General features: G+C 53.0%; 1 protein-coding gene across 1 annotated transcript in view; it reads right to left on the bottom strand.

Moving 5' to 3' along the window:
• Nucleotides 1–324: 324 nt before the first annotated feature.
• Nucleotides 325–17,145, bottom strand: part of SMAD6 (SMAD family member 6) — a 32,274-nt gene continuing 15,453 nt past the window's right edge. The window contains exon 4 of the mRNA XM_032195295.1: nt 325–891. Coding sequence (XP_032051186.1) covers nt 350–891 — 542 coding nt within the window. The 3' untranslated portion in view covers nt 325–349. The remainder of the gene's footprint in view (nt 892–17,145) is intronic.

Raw genomic sequence — 17,145 nt, 5'->3', positions numbered from 1 at the left:
TATTATCAATGAGTGACTGGTATTAGCTTTTTGTCTGGGTATTAATAATATTTTCAAAAAAACCATACATCAAAATTAGGGCTTTCTCCTATTTTTGCTGTATAATTTTTTTTAAAAAAATCTGTATTGAAAGAATTATATAAGCCAAAGTGCATTTTCTGTTTTTTGTCCATATACACATTGCACCATACATAAATAATTACATTGTAAAAATGACTCCATAATTACAAGTATAATATATATTTTCATATAATATATAAAACTTTATATTAAATCTAGGTAGGTGATATTTGGGATAGTCTGTGTCTTTTTTTTTTTTTTTTTTTTTCCTTTCGTCAGAGGCTGACCGTTATCGATTGTTACTGAGCAAAATCTCCAGCCAACACGGACACGACGTGATGAACTGTCTCGAGTAACAGGGCCCCCAGCCCTTGGCGAAGCTGATCCGCACGCTGTTGGGGTCGTAGGGCCCGTCCGCGTAATCCAGCTCAGCGGTGTGCTGCAAGAGGCAGGACTTCTCGTAGTCAAACACCTTGATGGAATAGCCCGGCATCACCTTGCGCACGATCAAAGTCCTACAGTTGGGGATGTCCAGTGTCGGGGAGTTGACAAAGATGGGATGCTCGCTGCGATTGTAAGCCCACACACCGTCCGGTTCCTTGCTAAGTAAAATCCCATAACCGATTTTACTTCGAGTCCTTCTCACAGTCTCGCTCCTGTTTTCCAGGTTTAGCTGTCCGAGGCAGAAGCCGTTTCCTTGAGGTAGGTCATAAAATATACTGACAGACTGTTCGTACACTGTGTAGAGGCGGCCGACGCGCGTCCGGTGCTCCCAGTAGGCCACGTTGCACCAATGGCTCCTTTTCACGGCATCGGGCGACGTGCTGGCATCTGTGGGGGAAAGCAGAGCAAGAGTCAGGTTTGCTGTGGATGCCTGGGAGAAGACAAGTATTGAGGGCAAACGAATGGCTTTTCCCACCCACCAGCTCCGTTCCTGTGGAAACAAAACTTGGCTTCGACCCCAAGCTCATCTTCAACCCCAAGCTCATCTTCAACCCCAAGCTCATCTTCTACCCAACACTCGTCTTTCAACCCAACGCTCATCTTCAACCCAACGCTCGTCTTCAACCAATTCTGTCAAATGGCCCCAGGAAAGACGGCTCAAGCAAGGGCTGGTGCCCCAGTAGGCCACCCTCCAGCTCCCACGGAGCCCAACACCCCTTTCTCTCTCCGATTTAAGGCTCAGCTCTGCGTCCAGCAGCCAGGACCCCATGAACTCAAGACATGACCACTTCCAGCACCCAGATCCCACTGGGACACTGTACCCCGATACCCCCACCACAGCTTGGCCACCCTTGGATTTTGGCAGCTCCCCAGGCTCCTCCAGCACTGCTGTGGTGCTGCACCCCCACGTCCAAAGGCAAACTTGGGTCGAGCTGAAACGCCGAGGATGCCCACGAACTGCTCGGGTGAGGAGCTCTGCTTCGTAATATTCTTCAACAGCAGTGCTGATGTTCCCATGGGGGAACACGAAATCTGAGCAGGCACTTCATGCCAAGGGGGGAGTAGTTTCCCCGAACTATACATGTCCTCCTATAAAGCCATTGGAGTTCTCTCCAGAACAATAAGAAACGCCTTTTCTTTCTAGGAATTACATTCAGGGAAGACGGGAGAGACGCAGACTGCCAGAAATCTGCTCAAAGCTCACTGGAGTTTTTATGATGCCCCCAGAAGGAACATGGGAACCTCAGCCCTACAAGGGCCCCGGAGGGGGCAAATTAACCTCTTGCTAGACATCAGCCCCGCTCCTACCTCCAGTTAAAAGCAAACCGCTCCGGGATTTCAAGCCAGGAGCTCTGCCCTGCTCCGCGGCCGGCATTAAGCTCCCTGACAATATATCACGCGCCCGCGGCCTGCTGACCCCTCCGCCTCCGTGCCATCAAGTCTGATTAACTCGCACGCGGGGTGATGCCATTATTTTGCTTCAGAGACCCCATTGACGCACCGGATTTCAAGCACAGCCCCGCAGCCCCGTTTCTTTTCAGGCTCAAATTCCCCTGGAGGGGAATGGGCTCCCCTCCCCATTAACGATCTTTGAATTAAGCGGCTTTGTTAAGACTTTAACTTGAGTTGTAACTGTGCAAATTTAAGGGGAAGGGAGATGGGGGTAATCGGGCAAGCAGGGAGGAGGCAGAGCCGGCGGGATGCCCTTGGCCACGGGCAGTGCTCATCGTCCCCTCCACGTGGTCCAAACCCCCACCAAAACCCCAGATCAGACCCTTTTCCCCCCCAGATCTGTTCAAATAATTTATAGGACCCCACACAGATGCCAACGGCCCCATTTTGGTTTGATGTGTTCTGTATCCAGAAGTGGGAAGGGAACTCTCCCCGTGTTTCTGGTGACCTACCATGGAGGAGCACAACAACAGCTTTGTGCCTCCTAAGACTGGAGCTGATGTCCTGGGCCTCAAAGCCATGGGAAAACGCAGGCCCTGCAGCGTCTGACCCTATAGATGTGGCAATGGCCAGGCTAAACGGGGACACGCTTCAGCTGGGGCTGCTTTTGTCTTCAAACCCCACAGCAAGAGCAGCAGAAAGCCAGGAGAGATGTTGACCAAGCAGCTGCTCTGCAGCCACCAGCACGTTCCTGGATGGAGCAATTACAAAGAGCCACAGGTCTCCAAAGTGCATTTTGTGCTCCTCTTCGAGCTCCAAGTGTCACTTTTTGCTCCCTGTTTGGAACAGCCCTTGACACGGGCTCTATTTAGACTAAAATCAGCAAACAGAAAGGTTTTCCCCCTTTTTCTTGCTCTTTAGCTGATAACCTGCACTTGCTTTTCCATCTCAAATGACCTCTCATCCCTGAATGCCCAGGAGCTGAAGAAACAACCCAATGCACTCCAAAAGGCTGAAATGCCTGATTGCAGAAACTGTTAACCAACGTGGCATTAACACAAATCTGACCCAAATGCAGTCTGATTGAATCAACCATTCCTGGAGTGAGACTGTCCCCAGCCACATCTGTACAAACCCCGAAATCAAGAGCTTGGCATCAACGAAAATCTTTTGGCCTTCTCCACTCACAACCCTTGGCCTACCACCATGCAGACATCAGAGTGTTTCGCTCTTTGAAAGGCGAGAGATTCCAGATTTTAGGAGATACAGTATCACATAGCTCATAAACCATGGAAATACCAAGAAAGGAAAGCCGAGCACCCGAGTTTCACTGCAGGTACACCCCAATTATCACAACCACCTCTCCCCTGGGACGGCAGACAGCCGAGATGCCCCCAGCACCTTTCCAAAACCCTTCACAAATGCTAAATTTCGCTCCTGTTCCACCCAAGTGCTGCTGGGGGCCACAGATGAGCTTGGAGCTTCTCATCTGCCGGGCCCAAAAGCTGGCAGCAGTCATCTGCGTGTTTCATCCCTCAACGTCCACATAGTGTTTGGGTAGGTAGGTTTGTTACCTCAATTTTTAGAAACTACCACTCAGCCCCCAAATTTCCCTTCCTTTTAGAATGGGATAACTTCAAACCTCCGGAGGAAAGCAGCACATGGACCGGTGTGGGTGTCACCACCCTCAGCACCGTGTCTGCTTCCCATTTTGGGGTAAAGACATCAACCTACGCATGGGCTGAAAATCAGATTTTTTTTTTCCACCTCATGCTTTGCTGCATCTAGAATCCGAGACGCCTTATGGAAGGTCCATGGGCACACTAAGACACCTCGAGGAGACACCTGGAGGCTCAGCACCGAGCCTCTGACCCCGAGCCTCCCGCAGGACCCTTCCCGTGCCCCGGCCGCGCGGGCTCCTGCGCCTTCTTTTATCTCCCAGCGCTTTCAAACAACCCCTGGAAAGATGAACTCATCTTGCAGCCCTGACATAAAGCAAGCACTTCAGCAAGCCCCTAATACAAGGGGGCCTGTGCTGTGTCTTATCCGCTGCCAAGTATTAGTTTCGCCTCCAGCTATTAGCCGCTACCACTCAGCAGACAGCAGGGGCGGCCGGCAGAAAAGCAATTTAAATAAATATTCCATTTTTCCTCCTTTTTTTTCCATGCTGCCCTTTACGCACAGACAACACCACCCACTTTTTTTTTTTTATATACTTTTTTTTTTTCCCCTTCTTCTCCTGGAACAGAGGCATGCTTGTTGCCTTTCTTTTTGAAGAAAAGGAAAATATTTGAGAGCAGCCGTGCCTCCCTCGATGGTATACGCCGCATTTTTAACAACTATCATTGTAGGCAGCTCCAACTTCTAACAGCCACATTTCGGGCTGGCGTCAGGGCTATCTCCTCCATCAGAGCCACCTCCATCGATCAGATGTACGCGCTGAAACCCCGGCCCTTGTTTACTCGGGGGCTCGTTCCTCCCAGTCACCATTTCCTCTGCTGCAGCAGTGCCTTGCAGCAGGCACATCCAAAAGGAAATTCAAACAATTTGAGATAAAAAAAAAAAAAAAAAAAAAACAAAAAACAAGATAGGAAGCGAGATGGAGAATCAAAACCAGAACTTGACGGGAAAATGGTCTTGCATGGCTCGGGCGAGTGGGAGCTGGGTAGGAGAATAAATGCAAAGAGCACACGCTGTAAGCGCTCGCTCCCTGCGGAGCGTGGAGGTAAAGAAAATAACGGGAGGTTTCACGTGATTTGGGATTTGACAGCACTTTATGCCAGCAGAGTTCAAAGCAGTTCATTAGAAGGGGAAAAATAAAGATGCTTTTTCCAAGCCAGTCCCTGCCCGCTGCTTGGTGTCACACGTAGAGGAGGCAGGATGGGATGGAAGACCCTCGCTGCGGGTCCCCCTACAAAATCAGATCTGGTGATGATGGGGCCCCAGAAATGGTGTGAAAAGGGAGTAGTGCCCCCATTTCTCCCCAAATATCATCCTGTTTTGGCAGCTGCCAGCCCGCAGGAGTGCTCGGTGAGTATTTGAAACAGGATTCTCCATCGCTGTGGTGGAGCCACATGCCCCTCCCGAGTTGCTCCTAACGCTCCCATGGCCACTGAGCTCCATCACATCTGTTACTCAAAGGCCAAGCTCTTCCCATTCAGTTTTCCTCCTCCGTAGCCCCAATCTGAGCCTTTTTTCTGCCCTGTGCCGCAGCCCAGGAGCCTGTTTCCTGCACCCAGGGACAGCCACACAGGGACACCAGGAGCAGGCTCCAGATAAAGAGCCCAGCACAAAGAACACACACATTTCCCCCAAAGCTTTTAACAGTTCACCGGGGAGCCATCGGCTCAAATCCCTGATTAATGCCCTCAGAAACGAGCTCCGGGGGCAAGGAAGAGGTTAAAACTTTCCACGGCAGAAATGGAATTTTTATGGCCCTGCAAACTAAAAAAAAAATAAAAAAATAATAATTGTCAATCTGCCCCAGCAAAGCTCACAACCATTTTCGTTAAGCCAATATACTTAAAATACCTCAGCCTTACAAGTTTCAGCTGGAATGTGCCACTCAGCCCCCTCCGAGAGCCCGCACGCTGCGGCCAGCACCAGAGCAGGATGCGGGCACTGGGGACGTGCCACCCAGCCCCGTCTGCCCTCGCTGGGAGCAGGGGAGGTCCTGAGGGACTTCGAGGGGCTGCAGCCACTCTCCCAGCTCCAGCACTGGCCCAGGAGTAGTTCACTTTTTGGTCTCCCTGCTGAAGCACGAAGGTCATGCTGCGGTGGGACCCAGGCTAGGCCAAGGAGAAGGGAGCTGGGGGGAGCGGAGGTTGGACAGCCCCAGGCTTCTTCCTCGGCCTTCTCCTCATGTCTGTGCCTTCCCCGTGCTACAAAGCATCCAGCTCCATGCCAGGCCGAGGCACACGGCTCTGCTCGCCTTGGGCCTGCAGTACAAAGCAGGATTTCACACTGCGACCGGCCTGGTGGCACCACCACATGGCCCAGGGGTCCCAGCTCCTCCATCCCCTGCATGTGCTCCTGGCACCTTCCTCCTCCTCCTCCTCTTCTTCTTCTGCCTTCTCCTCTTCTTCCTCCTCCTCTTTGTTCTCCTCCTCCTCATCTTCTTTCTCCTTCTCCTCTTCTTCCTCCTCTTCCTCCTCCTCCGGCCCTTACCTCGGACCAAGGCTCTGCCGCTCCCCAGCCTCCTCCATGAGCCGATTTAATTCGTTAACCCAGTAGATGATTAACTCAGAAGAACACTTGCGCTGGGTTAATTAATTGAATTAGTTCAAAAAATAGGGTCTGGCGGGCAACAGAGCCGGTGGAAGAGGCGCGTGGAGAGGCCTGGGGGGAAAGGGGGACATTTCCATGGCAGCCCGAGAAACAAAAGCAACACAGGACAGCGGCCAACGCCAAGAACGAGGACAAAAACAATTTTCTGTGCATAGAAGGAACCACTCCGTAAAATCATCAGCTGGTGCTGATTTCTGATATCCTTCAAAGACAAACACAGGCCGGGTTTCGTTCTGCCCTGAAATTCGTAAGCCAGCATCAGCTGGGTTATTTTCAAGCTGAACTCGAGGGGGTTGTTTCCGCTGTACCTCCTCTAGCCATTAAATATGCAGCCCAGACGGTTGGGTAAGGGATTTTAGGACATTTTTTTTCATCTCCCCTGCATGGTTTCCAAAGGTCTTTTCAGCCAAGGGTGAAAAAAGCCCCAAAAGTAAGAAAACTGGAAGAGCATCACTCAGGTATTTTCACTGCTGTTTTTATGCCTTCCTTCCGAGGCCGATGTTTTTGGAGATTTGGGTGATATTTTCTGTAGTCCAACAGTCTCGGTGTAACCTCGGCTTCTCTTGCAGGCGTTGTGCAAGGAACCGCGCTGTGCCTGGCACGTCGGAGCGAGCACAACAATGTAAATACATCTTCAAAAGCAGCCCAGAACGTAATCACCTGCAGTCGCTGCCAATTATGAAAGCACCAGACCTGTCATCAGCCGTAATTTGGCTGAGGTTTCTCCGCTCCTGGAAGCCAGCCCTGGGCACGTCCGAGCCCTGCGAAATCCCGGATTTGGGGACTGCGCTAACCGATGTGCCATAAAATCGGGGAGTTTTGCTGAAAAATCTCCCCAGTGGTGCCTAGTAGGGGTTAGCTTTGTTTGCTGGGCACGGTGCACAAAATGCACTAATACCTGGGGAAAAGCCTCATTCCCTGAGTCCATCTGCAGGGAAAGAGTGCATGACAGCGAGAGGCTGCTGCAAAGAAATGGGAAGACAAAAATCCCTTTTTTTTTTAATTTTTAGGTCGAGCACTCTTAAGTTTTCAGCTCCTCCAAGTGACCCTGTAAGCAAAATGTGGCAAATCCCATGGGAGCTGCTGAGCTCTGCTCTTGTTTGAAGCCGTCTGTGCCGCTGGCTTTGGAGCTGGCCATGTCGGAGCAGCTCTGGGTGCTCCTTGAGATCCCTGGGGATGCTCTTGGGAAGGAAAATCGTCTGCTCCATGGCCAGAGCTGGAAACACTGCCACAACTCGGAGCATCCCCAGAAGAAACATACTGGAAAAGGGCTTGTAAATAACAACAGTTTTTGATTGAGGAGCAGTTGCAGCAGAGAGCTTCCAAGTGTTTTCAAAGCAAAAACTAATTACTAGGTTCCTCTGAAGAGAAATGGGAATAATTCTCCTCCGTGTCGGGATCCAAGCCCTGCCTGGTGCCCACCAGCACTAAGCTGAGGGTTTTCTGCCCAGGGGGGCCGTGATGCTGAGGTTATGGAGCTGTTTTGGGAAGCCAGACACTGACGTGGTGAGAACGTCGCAGAGACAGTGGCAGAAATGCCTCTGAGGATGCTCAAACCTCCCCGCTCCCCACGCTCACTAAAATTACAGAAGCATCCACGGCAGCAGGACCACTCAGGACACCACACACACACCCCTCCACCCACCATGGAAAGAAAACAGCGGATTTTTTTTTTAAAGGCCCTTTTTAACTCCACTTATTGCGCAATTCAGAGCTCTGAGCTCCTCCAAACAGCAGGCGCAGACACCCAGGCATGCAGCAGAAGCCGCGCCACCTCCCCAAGCCCCATCTCCTGCCACCCTGAGCCCCAAATTCCAGCTTGGCTCCATCCTGCCCACCACAAATCAGCTGTGTCCAGGAGATGGAAGCTCAGCACTTCCCAGCAGGGCTCTGCCCCTGGCACAAATCCTGCTCCTCCAGCAATGCTGGGGACTTGGGGCTGCAGCTCTCGCACGGGACCACCAAACCATCTGAGAGTGCACCAGCTTCACCACGTTTTTCTGCATTTTCTAACCAGAAAGTGAGTGGAGATGCTTCCCTGAGAGGAGAATCCAAGCCACACCACCTCAACCACCACCGCCAGCTGTATTTTAAGAGCCTGGGACCACGCTGCAGCCTGAGCCACCTCCTCCAGTGTGTGCACAGGCGCAGCCTCCACCTGCTCTCCTCTCTATCGCTGTGACGCCTGCAAACAAGCAGAGGGGATCTGGAGGGGGCAGGCGACGTGAGAAGAGGGAAAAAAAAAACCAAGGCCACCCTGATCTGGCCGGCTTGAGGCCGCCGTGCAGCCCTGAGCAGCATCTTTGCGACGCCGGGCGCTGCAGACAGATGGCTGTCGGCTGGATGCCAACCCAACGGCGAGTGTCAAGGACTGCGAGAGCTGCAGGAGCTATCACCAACCTGGAAAACAAGCTGCCACGGAGGAGTGCTGGGCTGGGGAGGCTCCCTGGGGGCGATGAGCAGGAGCCTGTCAAGTGTTTTTCTCCAAGGGGGCTGGGAACGAGACGCTTTGCTCCTCTCCGGCCGCCTGGGTGCGGAGTCCGGCCCTGCACAGCTCCCAGATCCCAGCCTGGGAGCTCTGGGAGAACCAAAACCTTGGATTTTCCCCCCAAACCTTCCCTGATACCCATACTGGCTGCAAGCCCCAGATCCCAACCTGTTCTCAGTCCCCAAAAGGGCTCTGGCTGTCACCTCCCTACAGGCTTACCAATTCTCCCCAAGCCACCGTGATAAATATATTTATTTTCCAATGCCCTTACATATACAGGAACCAGGCAGGGGCTCCAGGCTCTGTTCTCACTGCCCTAAGCCCAGGACCCTTCTCCAGCCAGACCTCACCCCCAGCCCTGCTGCCTGGCCGAGCCCCGGGGCTGCAGCATCACGGCTGCACCCGCCTGCGTTCGCCCCGAGTCCTCTCACGGTGGCTTTGCAGAAATTCAGCAGAAATTTACAGACCTTGGGTTTGCAAGGAAACAATCCCGGCTGTGTGCAAGCCACACTGCAGGGCTAAATCTCTATGGGAAGGTCCCAGGGGTGTTACCTGGTGGAGAGCAGTGAAATGCCCTGGGATAGAGGTGGGGTGCTGGGGACGGCTCCTGCCCTCCGGCACCCTCTCGCTCCCGCACGTCTGCACGGCCGCGGCCGGGCCGAACGTGCAGAGGGCTGCGTGCATGCGTGTGCACCCACACACGCCAGATTTTCCGATAGCTGCTTCATGTATTTATGTGTAAACATCTTCTGGGGCTATTCCAGCCCTTCCCTGCAGCGAGCGGCTTGCTCCACCACCGATTGCTCGTGGCCAACGTCCACGGGCTCTTACTCCTGCTTCGAGCAAAGACTAAACAATGACTTCAGCATCTCCGGATCCAAGCCCCGTAGCCGGTCCCTCATCCTCACCAGCCAAGCAGGGAGGATGCCACGCTGGCCATTTCTGCCTCCTGGGAGGAATGGTGCCACCGCCACGGCCGTGACTGCTGAGCCTCCCACTCTGCAAGGGATAAACGGGAGGGACGAGGGAAAGCAGCGTTTTTGTAACCCCCAGGATGTTTGCAGGCCCCCATGGGACAGCAGCGTGGGGTCTCCACGAGTCCCCAAAAGCATCTCCTGAGGATCTCTGAGAGGACAAAGCTCCTCGCCGCGTGTGTGCGCAGGGCGAGTGGAGGTGACTCACGCTCCTCACCCTCCCTGGCCACGGAGCGTTTGTTTTCATTTCTGAAAACCACAGTTTCTTTAAAAAAAAAAAAAAAAAAAAAAGGAAAATACCAAAATACGCACAGCTCAGTGGGATGCATCGCGTCCTGCTGCACTGACACGAATCCCAGCCACCCCCATCCCCCTGCTTCCCTCTGTGGAAGGGGCTGGATGTGTTACAGTGGGGACGGGGCTCCAGGGCTCCCATTTCCAGTAACATTCAGCACAAGCCAGCCAACAGCACTGGGTGTACCAGTGAGTGTTGGCAAAGAAGGGCACCATTGGGGTTAAAAACCCTCCCACCCTCCTTGAACAAGCCGTCCTCGTTCTTGGGGGCAGCTGAAATTTAAGGCTAAAAATGATCTTTTCCAGGGTGGGTTTGTGCCAGGCTCCTGGCTGCAGCTCCTCCGGGGCCATCCCCGAGATGCTTCGTGCGTCGAGGGGCAGGAGGGAGGCAGAGCAGGTCGGGCTCTTTGTAAAGCAAAGGCAGGAGATTACCGGAGCACGTGAGCGCTTCGTTACGGCTAACGAGCTCAAGACCGCGCGCTCCAGCTCAGCCAAGCGCTAACGGAGAAACGCCGAATTCCTCCTCCCTCCAGGGAAACCCAGCTCAAAAAATAAAGGGAGGCGTATTTGGGGAAATACATGAAAAACACAGCCTGCCAACCACCGGGGAGAGCCTCGTTTCTCTTTCTGTTCCCCTACAGCTCATCCATACAGCAGATACACACAGATGAATATTTTTGTACCCTCTGCTCAAAACCACCTGAAGAATAATTGCATGCAAGAGCAGTCCGAGATTTTGCAGAGATGCATGCACGGAGCAGCAGAGAGCTTCCAACTCTCGACGCTTTCCTCCTCTGGATTCCTTTTGCTCATTTATTGCAACATTTTGAGCGGTTCTGATGGGGAGGAGCGGCCGCGAGCGACACGGAAAGCCTCAGCCTTCAACCTCAGCCTTTGCACGGGACAAACAAACCACGCTATCGACGTTACAAACTCTGTCGTGTTACTGCACCAGAATCCTGAAATTGTTAAAAATAGGAAAGAAACTGCACAGTTCACATATTTTATAAAGCTGGGTTAAATCAACATCTGCAAAAAATATCCCCATTAAACGAAATAGCAGGATTTCATTAAGTAAATTGCAAGTTGGCAAAAATTCTGAAAGAAAGGGAAAAAGCCACAGCCAGCCCTGTAATTTAAACCTTATTTTAACTGTGACAGCATGACTGCAAGAGGCTGCATTTCCCAACGAAAAAAAAATAAAATAAAATCAAGTCGAAAAACAAAGCCCCTGCTCCCCAGCACCGCCCTGGCGCACCGGTGCCTGCAGTCACCGCAGCGTCACCGAGACGGTCCCCAGTGAGATGGGGACAGGCTCCAAAATCACGGTTCTGCCCCAAAATCATGGTTCTTGCACTGCTGCAGCACCCCAGCAGCCGGAGGCTGATGGGTGATGGATTTTTGGGGGCCAGCAGCCAGGGAAGGGCTGGTGGCACCCATCCCATCCTGGGTACCAGTGGGGCGGGGTGTGGGTGCAGGCAGGGTGCAGGCAGGGCATCGCCTGCCCTCCCAGCCGCTTTTCCAAACCTCCCGAGCTTTTCCTTTCCTGCCCGGGCTGACTCACGCGGGCTGGGCTGTGCGGAGGCTGCAGAGCTCTTCCCACAGCCCCGGCCAAAATTCCCTGCAGGGGATTTTGGCCCTGCGGGATCCCAGCCCCGCGGGGACACCCCAGGGAGCACTGCCTCTCCCAACCAACATCCCTCAGGGTCACCTCGCCTCGGTTACCCCAGCACAGCCCCAGGCACTTTGGGTCCCAGCACTGGGTCCCAAATTGACAACCCGTCGTTCAATTTCCCACCCTAAAGCTGCCCCGTCCGAGGAAGTCACCAGCGAGACCTGGCGCCCGCTGCGTGCTAAATCCCTTCGCTTTGGAAGGAACAGCTCACGGGGTTCAAAACCTCAAAACAAAACCTAAAAACAACGGGCCCGACGTGCAGACTTGGAGCAGCAGAGGAGGACGCTCACAGAAGGAGCAATTCTTTGCTTGCAACGCTTTGGCTCCGCTGTTTTTCCTGGCACCGCGAGGCAGGAGTTATTTTCGAGGGCTGTTTGCTGCACGCGGAGCCGAGAAAACAGCGACCTGATTTCCTTTCGGATCTAAACATCCGTTTGCCGTGCAAGCGGGAGGAAAAAAAATAAAACGTGCATCTCGGGAAGCGCACAGGGACGTGCTGGTGGGGAGCCCTGAGAGGGGCTGCTGGCACCAGGGCCCCGTGTGAGCCAGACAATGCTGCACGCTGAAGAGGAGCAGCAGTGCTGGAGCCTTGCAAAATCCGATTTGATGGCAAAAGAAAGTTTTCCACCCCGGGGCAAGGGCAAGGCAAAGCAGGCAGAGCTGTGGCTGCTACCAGAGCATGCCCTGGGGCACGGCACAGCATTTTTGGAGCCGGCCAGGAGTGGTGAGGGATGCAGGGCCGGATGCACCGGGGATGCTCACGTTGCCCCAAAACCACCGCACCGCGACTGCGCCCTCGATGCCAGAAAAAGCTCCGTGGTCCAAGAGCCCTCTGCAAACCACGATATCAAATCCCAAACCCCTTGATGCTCAGCATCCCGGGCTCACAGCTCTCCCTGCCAAACGGGAACTGGCACGTGTGGGTCCCCACGCACCCCCCGTTCCCTGGGGACAGCCACCCCTGGGTGGCACCGCCGGGACGCGCGCTGCCCTCGCCCACCGTCCCCTCCCAGCCAGGGCCGGGGCCAGCTCGCCGTCATGCCTCTAAATTTCCTGGCGTTTGAGGACACAAGCCAGGCCATTAACATTATTTATAGGTTCCTGTGTATGAATTTCCATTTGTTTGTCTGCTTCAAAACAGTTAGGTGAAAAAAAAAAAAAAAAAAAGAAATTCCTGGAGGTCAGACAATTAAAAAAAAAAAAAAAGACCTCGTTCATGGTCTGCTGGGCCCAAAGGAGCAGCAGCTCCTTCAGAGACATAACAGAGTTTCCTTAAATGCTTATTGTGTAAATATTTAAGCTACTTTAGAAATTTTCTACAGTGTACTTAGGAAGCGTAAATCTCCACGTCGGAGCACGGCAGGCCATCGGTGCGGCACACGCAGGGACGTTTTTAGGAGCACAAACGGGGACGTTTCCAAAGCTAAGCCCAGACCCAATGGGCCAGAAGTGACAGTGGGGAGGCTGAAATGTGGCACAGAGCTCCCAGAGCTCAACAATGGGCTCCATCCTGCCACGTGCTCATGTGCTGGTGCTTTCTTGCACTGGAACAAATGGGAAATAACTACGAAGCTGATCCCCTTCCTTCACCCCAAAATGGAAGGTGTGTGTGCACCAAGCCATAGCAGCAAGTATAATTCCAGTGTCATTGTTTTTTTTAAAAAAATCAATTTAAAGTTGCCACCCAGTGGGCCACACTCTGGACAGAAGCCCTGAGATTCTTCCCTTAGCAATGCAAGCCCTGGATTTTGCATCATACGGCCAACGCTGACGTACATCCAAAATCAGCCTCTGCTAAGCACCCACTTCAAGAATTAAGTGATTTTCTTCCAGAATTAAGTGATTAACCGATTTTCTTCTGAGTGCCATGTGCCAGGGCTGACCCGAACCTGGATTTCTTCGGCTGCCTTCTGCACCCCAACACGGAGATGTGTTTCCCCTAGGTGGATTTTGGCTTGTGATGGGGAAAAAACATCGTGCTGACAGCTGTATCTGTACCCAGGGCGCTTTCCATATGGAAAGCTGCACAGTTTTATGAGGTTTGCTCGGACACGGGGCCTTCTAGCTCCCATTCTTCAAATAAACGCACATCTCCCTAAGTAAAGCAGGGAACAACTTGTTCAGCAGTTTTCCCCGGAACTGCTCCCTCGCTGTAATTTAGGTGTGTTTGAGGCAACGACAACAAATGGGAACGGGGGACTCGGAGTTTATTCCCTTCGCGAGGCACGGCTTTGTGTTGTGCATGATGAAGTGCAAGGAAAGCCCAGGAAAAAAAAACTTGGATGGAAGTTCAAACACTGATGTTTTAAAGATGAAAGCGTGCTTCTCGATTAAATGTTTAAATAAAGTTTTCTCCTACTAAATCATTTAAACATTTTCACATTCCTCGCGTTTCTAGAAGTGCCGCTCGCTTCTATTTATTGCCATAACCCAGTGCCCTCCGCAAGCGGCCGCTGCTCTTCGAGGCGACCCCTTTTTCCAAAGCACCAGTTCTTTCAGGAAAGCACCACAACACCCAGCCCGCACTGAGCAGCCTCTCACCAACCTATTTTCCTTTTTTCCCCCTTTTTTAAAATCAATTCTTCCTTGATGCATATAGGGGAAGCCAGGTTCTGCCCCAAATACTGACCAGAAATGCCAAGTAACTCCCCTGACTTCCCTGAGGCTGAATTTAGACAGCTGTAACTCAGAGCTGAGACTGCCCCCGGCACTCAAATTGTCTTTTTCAGAGTCTACCGGGCTGTTCGGGCTGCCACCAGCTACGAAGCAAGCCTGGATCATACAAACTGCCATCAGTGGCACAAAACAGCTCCAACACACTTCAAATTCCTGGGTAATTCCTTCTTCTAACGATGTGGTTGCACCCAGGTCCAGCTGCCCAAGTTTTGCCCATTCCCTGCTTCTCAGTGACCGTGGCTCACAAACACCTTAACACCCACAGGCGATGGCAAAGTTGGGTCGGGGCCCAGTGCCTTCCCCAGCCTGTGCTGTGAAACCTCAGTGACAGAGCAACTAGGAGAGACCCAGGATGAATGGGGGAAAGCCTGCTGTGAGTAAACCTGGAGCAGAAATCCTCTGAAAGGTTTTCTTGGAGGACAACGCAGCAGCAGCGGATGAGTGGGAACGTGAAGTTCCTTTAGGGCAGAGCTTGATCGACATAGTGCAGCCTCCAAGGACAGAAGGCTAAGCAACCCCATGTGCTGCTAGCAGCCCTCCTGTCCTCACCTCCTTGTAAATCCATCCTTCAAGCCCCAAACCCCAACCCCAAGGGGACATTTGTCTCCGCGAGCCCCAAGCCCTGCTCCATGCCAGGTCCCCGGGTGGCTGCGCCCCACTTGTGAGCTGTTCAGTTAGCAAAACTCCCTGCTGATTTGGCATCTCTCATCTCAAAGGCCCTAAAACCCCAACCAAACCCCGTTCCCCTTTCTGCACATCTCCAGCTACTGACGCTGCTCGCCACCAGCTGAGCGAGCCAAGCGGCCGCGCGTTGTGTAACGGGGCTGGAAAAGCAATCAGGAGGGGCCGGGGAGGGCTGGAAGGGGCGGCAGCCCAGGAAAAGGCTGTAAGAAATTCAGCTTTTACTCTGATAACAACAAACACTGCTTTCTGCCCTTGACATCATGCTCCCAACTGCTATGAAACAACGGTCCCCGTCCAGAACCGTGCCATTCATTTCAGGGAGCGCAGGGCTGAGCCAGCGCGATACGTTTCCCTCCCTTAAAAATAGTTTGGGTTTCCTGTGTGTGAGTACCTAAATCCCCTCTTCTGGCGTGGTGGGCATGAGGACACATCCCAGCACCCTCCTTCTCCCTGTAGCCTGCAGTGAGAGCTTATAAAAGTGGCTCAGGCATGGATTTATGCATTGACCTAATATTAGATTGGATTAATCTCAGTATGAGGACTGCCACCCGGGCAGCCCTGAAGTGGCCCAAAAATCATCACCCCTTGACCTGCAACCTCTCGCTCAGGTACTTTGTCTCTCCATGGATAATGGGTCGTGCTCCTGGGTTACTCTGGGTGTAAAATCAAGCTGGAAAGGGACTGTGAGCATGAACACATCAGTGGATCCTTCCACCTGCAGACACGGAATGAATCTGGTCCCAGATCAATGCGCTCACCTGGGTGCTGAAGAAAAGCTCGTTTTTCTCTGCTAAGCCACAAACCAGCCCATGTAGGCACGCTCACCCCTCCCTCACGCAGTTTCCTTGATGGCTTCCAAACCCCAAGCTCGGCTCTTCCTTCCTGCAGGTTTTAACCCAGCCGAGGGCCGAGGCTTTTCCAGGCGAGGCAGCGAGTATCAGCACACAAAACACCGAGCACAGGCAGCCTTTGAAGCAGAGCCCTTCAAAGACAGACGCATACCGACTCCACCGAGGCTTTTTACACAAACAAATGCAGTACGGCGAGAGCAAAACTGATCTGCAAAGATCTTTAATGCTCCAAGTCTCGAATGACCGACCCTTTCGAGCACGGCTGGATTCAGGCCAGCTCCCGAGGCCCACAGCAGTGACTCTATGTGGAAAAGAGCAGGGGTGCTTCAAAATACGTGGCCGTGATCATCTGGGCATAAAACACAGCTTCGTTTTTCTGTTTCGGCAGCGAAGAGGCTGCCCGGAGAGCTCTTACTCCAAGCCCAGCGATGCGTGAGTGACATTTTTTTAAACACACTTTTGCTGACATTTCCCTTTCATTAAAATAGCTCAACAATGGGGGGAAAAGCAACTCGCCGCGCACATAGGATCTTTACCTTACTTTGTACTCGCAGAGGAATTTCCTTGATCTCCTCCGGAGTGGAAGTTTCCACGGATCCCCGGCTCACGTCACAGCCATTTGCCTCTTTTTACAGAGGACGGCCATAAAATCTTCCGAGCCCGGGTGTAAATCAGCTCGGCTATGAGAAGACGGATGGGATGTATACCCCAGGCCCTGGGGGTGCAAGGAGTTGTGCCCCCAAACCCCGGAGCTGGGCACGGAGCTGCCCTGCAGTGGAGGAGGCCGGGGTGCAAGCAGATGGTGCTGGGGAGGCCCAGCACCGCCTCGCCTGGACGCCAGAGCAACACTGTCCCCTCCTGAGGGATAGTGTCACTGGTTCAGAATGGTTTGGGTCATAAAGGGTTTTTAAAGACCATCCAGGGACACCTCCTGCCAGTCCAGGCTGTCCCCAGGCCCATCCTGCCCGGCCTGGAGCTGCTTGTTGCCAAAGCTACCTGGTCCTGCAGACAGAGCCCTCCAGTGCTCAGGACTGCCAGAAGATGAGGTAAATGCATCAGCTGGGCTTGGAAAGCCAGCACCCAGCGCACTACAGCTCACCCCTTGTCCCAGGATCACCCATCCCACAAGGCCAAGAGCTCCCGAAGGCCGTGCCACCACAGGGATCCTCTGGTGGGCTCATTCCTAACACATCAACCAACCACCACCGACGGTTACAGACTGCAGCAGGTCAAGAAGTTACCTATCACTGCCATTCGGACCAACCAGCCCATTCCCTTCCCTGCAGGCAGCATTTCAGTAGGTTCCCTGCATGAAAACCG

This window comes from Aythya fuligula, chromosome 11, assembly GCF_009819795.1.
Source record: "Aythya fuligula isolate bAytFul2 chromosome 11, bAytFul2.pri, whole genome shotgun sequence".
Lineage (NCBI taxonomy): Eukaryota > Metazoa > Chordata > Aves > Anseriformes > Anatidae > Aythya > Aythya fuligula.
Note: the sequence above shows the minus strand (reverse complement) of the source record. Positions and strands in the feature narration are given on the sequence as shown.